The sequence below is a fragment of the Balaenoptera physalus genome (genome assembly GCF_965194825.1).
Source record: "Balaenoptera physalus genome assembly, chromosome: 13".
Classification (NCBI taxonomy): Eukaryota; Metazoa; Chordata; class Mammalia; order Artiodactyla; family Balaenopteridae; genus Balaenoptera; species Balaenoptera physalus.
In genome coordinates this window covers 826,287-831,033 of record NC_138892.1, presented here as the reverse complement: position 1 = coordinate 831,033, position 4,747 = coordinate 826,287, and the positions used below count along the sequence as shown (strand labels likewise).

Genomic DNA, 4,747 nt, shown 5'->3' with positions numbered 1-4,747 from the left:
TCCACTCTCTGCACTGGGAGAGTGACCGTGGCAGCTAAGGGATGTCACTTGGGGTAGGCTGGGTGTGCTGAGGGAGCCAGCAGGCTGGCCAGGGCCCCTGAGGCAGGTGAGTGCACATGCTTGGAGATCACACCTGAAGGCAACCTCTGATGGGCCCAGGGATGTGGACGCCATGATTAGATCCCAGCCTGGTCCCCAGGGGCCACGGGGAGTACCTGCAATGCCAGAAGGACCAGTACCTTGACCTCTTGGCTCCCCCAACCCTCAACCCTCTCTGGGATGGCTGTGGGAAGCAGTGGACGTCCTGGGCTCAGCCACTGGGGCTGGCAGACGGCTGCTCATACCTGAGCTGCTCAGGCCGGTGACTTGGGCTGAGGTTGGCAACCCGTGGAGTTGGATGGGTCTGTGCTATACAAAAGGCAGAGGACAGGCTCCGGTCCAGACAAGGGCCCTGAAGACCCAGGCTGGCTCCGGCCCTGACAGAGGCAGTCAAGGTGGCCTCCCTGGTAGAGGTGGACAGCAGCTGGGCCTGGAGGGCAACCAGGTGGGTGGAGAGCCGGGGAGGGCTCTCCAGGCACGGGGTCAACAGGGCAAAGTTCCTGGGAGGGAGGCGAAGTCAGGGAGGGACCTCGGGCTGCGGGCTTTGAGGTCAAGCCCGGATAAGAACGAAGAGTGGAGCCTCAGCCCACCCGGGGGCTGCGAGTCCCGGGGCGCTGTCGCCCGGCGGGGTCCCCCAGGGGGCGGAGGTGCCAGCCGCACCAGGCCACGGGCGCGCCGGGGTGCGCGGACTGCCGGGGAGGTACGAGCACAGCCTGGGGTATCGGGGTCGCCTCCCGGACCCCGCCGCTCCTGGGGACCAAGCCGCCGCATTCCTGGCTCAGCCGCCCGCGCCGGGCCGGTGTAGCCGGTGACCTTCCCGGCGCGGCCTGGGGCGGGGCCTTGGCCCCGCCCCGCACGCGCGACGCCATTGGCTGGGCCATGTGCCCTTTGCAAACACCGGCTCCCATTGGCTCCCACGGCCCCGCCCCGCACTCCTGGGCCTCCGCCCGCACGGGAGCTGCGCGTGCGCGGGGGCTTGTGTGAACGCGGAGAGGTGACGTGCCACGCCGCGCCGTGCGCCTCCGCGACTCCGCTCCCGCCAGCTAGTCCCAGGCGGTTCGCCGCGCCCCCCGCCCGCCCCCGCCCACTCCGGAAGGCGCGCCGGCCTCTTCCCGCCGTCGCCTCGGCAGCTTACGCGGGTTCCAGAGGCGACCCCCGCCGCTCAGCCCCGGCGGAAGGGGGCGGGGCCCCGGCTCGGCCCGCCCCCGCGGAGGGATACGCGCGGCCGCGGCCCAAAACCCCGGGGCGAGGCGGCCCGGGCGTGTGAGCGGCTCGGCCTGCTGCGCGTGTTGTCGTGATCCACGCGGGGCTTGGCAGGACACTGCGCCGCGCAGACGGCCTCGCCCGAACAGGCCCGCGGTCCGAGGCCGGCGCTCCTGGCGCACCTGCCCGTTGTCCGCGTCGGGGCTACGCGCGGCCCGGAGAGGCCGTCCTCCCGCGTCCTCTACCGCGCGGGGAGCCGGGCCGGGCGAGAGGCGGCGCGGAGGCCGGGGGCCCGCGCCCGGCCGCCGCCCGCGATGCTGCTCTCCAAGTTCGGTTCCTTGGCGCACCTGTGCGGACCAGGCGGCGTGGATCATCTCCCGGTGAAAATCCTGCAGCCAGGTATGCGGGGGCCGGGGGTGTGGGCGCGCACCGGGGTTGGGCGTCCACCGGGGTCGGGGGGCCGGGCTCCTCGGTCGCACCAACCCCGCCTGTGCGCTCTCCACAGTTAAGGCAGACAAGGAGAGCTTCGAGAAGGTGTATCAGGTGGGCGCCGTGCTGGGCAGCGGCGGCTTCGGCACGGTCTACGCAGGCAGCCGCATCGCCGACGGGCTCCCGGTGAGTGTGGCCGTCCGGCACCCGGGATTCTCGGCCCGCGCGCGTCGTTGCGTCCGCGTGGGCCTGATCACTGGTTCCCTCTCCCCAGGTGGCCGTGAAGCACGTGGTGAAGGAGCGGGTGACCGAGTGGGGCAGCATCGTAAGTGTGGGCGGGGGGCGGGGGGCGCCGGACGGAGTGGGGGGCTGGGGGCGCCGGACGGAGCGCGCTGACCTCCGTGTCCCTTAGGCCGGCGCGGCTGTGCCCCTGGAAGTGGTGCTGCTACGCAAGGTGGGCGCGGCCGGAGGCGCGCGCGGGGTCATTCGCCTGCTGGACTGGTTTGAGCGGTCCGACGGCTTCCTGCTGGTGCTGGAGCGGCCCGAGCCGGCGCAAGATCTCTTCGACTTCATCACGGAGCGGGGCGCGCTCGACGAGGCCCTGGCGCGCCGCTTCTTCGGGCAGGTGCTGGCCGCCGTGCGCCACTGCCACGGCTGCGGGGTCGTGCACCGCGACATCAAGGACGAGAACCTGCTGGTGGATCTGCGCTCGGGCGAGCTCAAGCTCATCGATTTCGGCTCGGGCGCGCTGCTCCGCGACACGGTCTACACCGACTTCGACGGTGAGCACTCTCCGCGCGGCGAGGGCCGAGGGGCTGGCGACTGTTGGGGCCGCGCGCCGCGCTGGCTTGCCCAGAGCGGGGCCTCGGGCCGTTGGGTCCGGCAGGTTGGGGCGCGGGGCGGACTCCAGACTCTTCTTGGCCGGGTTCGGACCACGGCGCAGCCTCGGGCCTCGTTTGCGCGCGTGCGGAGCGCGGGGGCGCCGCGCAGAAATCCCCGCATTGCGGTGCTGGGGAAGCCGGGGCTCCCTGCCCCTCCCTTTCCCGGTATCCTCACCTCACATCTGTTTGTTGTGAAACCGGACCCCGCGCTCATGTGACCCGCCTCCCGCGCCGGGCCAGCTGGGGGGGCGGGGCGGGGCGGGGCGGCCGGCGCCGGGGGAGGCCACGCCTGCCGGGGTTTTTCCAGGATGAGGACCGGCAGGATTTCGCGGTGGATCCCTCCCCCTCTCCACCTCGGAGAGGATCAGCTGGGAGCGAGGGGTCTCGGTGTTCGCGTGCTGCCGGCCTCGTGGGGCGCTGACCCGGCGGCCGGTCTGCTAAGCCTCGTGTGTCCCCCAGGCACCCGCGTGTACAGCCCCCCGGAGTGGATCCGCTACCACCGCTACCACGGGCGCTCGGCCACTGTGTGGTCTCTGGGCGTGCTGCTCTACGACATGGTCTGCGGGGACATTCCCTTCGAACAGGACGAGGAGATTCTCCGGGGCCGCCTCTTCTTCCGCAGGAGGGTCTCCCCAGGTGCGCTGAGGGGCTGGGCCTGCCACTGGCGGCAAGGTGTCGCGGGGCGGCCTTGTCCTGACTCTCTCTTCCTCCACAGAGTGCCAGCAGCTCATTCAGTGGTGTCTGTCCCTGCGGCCCTCTGAGAGGCCCTCGCTGGACCAGATCTCTGCCCACCCCTGGATGATGGGGGCTGAGGGGGGCACCCCGGAGAGCTGTGATCTGCGGCTCTGCGCCCTGGACACGGACGATGGGGCCAGCACCACGTCCAGCAGCGAGAGCTTGTGAGCAGGGCCTGCACCTGGCTGTGGGAACCAGAGGGGACCCCTGCCCTATCCCCGGGCCCTGCGCTGGACCGGCTCTGCCGGGCTGTCTGCTCCTTGCGAAAGCAGTGATCTCTGACCCTTGGTGACTTTTGCCTTTGGCACCGGCCCGGTTCCTTTGCTTTGAGTGCCTTTTCGAACGCTGCTCTCACGGGACTTAGTTTTCTCAAGCTCTGTCTGTCCAAAGACACTCCGGTCCAAGCCAGGTCCCGCCTGCCCACCGCCGGCGCTTGACCCGAGACCGTCCCTCTCCTGTGCTGCTCCGGAGGTGGCCCTGACCTCCCCACCCCTCCGCGTGTGACGTGTTGGACCAGGAGCACTCCCGTGTCCCGTGGCCTCGTCTCACATGGGCACAGGGTCCCTCATCATGCCCACCCCCTCGTGTCTCGGTGTTCGTCTGGGCACGTCTGTGCACAAGCAATGCAACGTTCAGGCCTTGCTGCCCGCCTGCCCACCCGATGCGTGTGCAAACGTCTTATTTATGGTGTGACCCTGAGGAGGGCTATTTATTGTTTAATTTATTTGTCGAGGTTCCTCCCTCCCAGCAGCCCTACCTCCTCAAGGCCTGTGGGCAGAGGAGGGGTGGCTGTGCTTGTGGACCCCAGGCCTCAGGCCTACCCGTGTCTGTCAGAAGGTGGACTTGTACAGTGGCTAATTTAAGGGGAGTGGGTGACCCCGCCACCTTGCGGCTCTGCGCCCTCGGGGGGTGGGTTTTAAATTATTGACCTTGTACAGTCTGCTTGTTGGCTCTGGAGGCTGGGGGGTGGGGGGACAGAGTCTCAAGCCTTTAATTTATTTCAGCAGTTGTGTTTGTGTGATCCCGGTGTGCGTAGGCACTGCGGATAGGGTTTTCTTTCAGTTCAAAAGTGAGATGTCTGGAAATCATATTTTTTTATACAGGTATTTCAATTAAATCATTTTGTATTAAATGGATATTCTGTGTTTACTGGGATGGGTGGTCTGGGGTAAGAGAAGAGGTTTGGGGAGAAGGGGCCTCTGGTCTCTGCATAGCTCCCTCTGCATTTTCCTGTGGGGAGGTGGCAGCATGAGGGGCTCAAGTGCTTCCTCCCAGCTTTTGGCCTTCTTGCTACCCCTGCCCCCAGGGGAGTGGGAAACACGCTGTGCCCTCAAGGGCCCCTGGGGGGAGGAGCAGGCAGCCAGGCCCTGGGGGGTGTTGCCAGCACGAGTCTGGAGCCA

General features: G+C 68.2%; 1 protein-coding gene across 1 annotated transcript; it reads left to right on the top strand.

The window, feature by feature from the left end:
- Positions 1 to 1,336: 1,336 nt before the first annotated feature.
- On the top strand, positions 1,337 to 4,479 carry PIM3 (Pim-3 proto-oncogene, serine/threonine kinase). The gene is made up of 6 exons (XM_082420932.1): positions 1,337 to 1,701; positions 1,808 to 1,917; positions 2,006 to 2,056; positions 2,144 to 2,513; positions 3,072 to 3,248; positions 3,328 to 4,479. The coding sequence occupies exons 1-6, from the start codon at positions 1,617 to 1,619 to the stop codon at positions 3,513 to 3,515; spliced, it is 981 nt and encodes a 326-aa protein (XP_082277058.1). The 5' UTR covers positions 1,337 to 1,616; the 3' UTR covers positions 3,516 to 4,479.
- The last annotated feature ends 268 nt before the right edge of the window (positions 4,480 to 4,747 follow it).

Excerpts from the sequence above, each read along its gene's own strand:
- PIM3 (XM_082420932.1), top strand. The coding sequence starts at position 1,617 with ATGCTGCTCTCCAAGTTCGGTTCCTTGGCGCACCTGTGCGGACCAGGC. Across the intron at positions 2,057-2,143 it reads TGACCGAGTGGGGCAGCATC|GCCGGCGCGGCTGTGCCCCT; the intron begins GTAAGTGTGGGC and ends CGTGTCCCTTAG. Across the intron at positions 2,514-3,071 it reads GGTCTACACCGACTTCGACG|GCACCCGCGTGTACAGCCCC; the intron begins GTGAGCACTCTC and ends TGTGTCCCCCAG.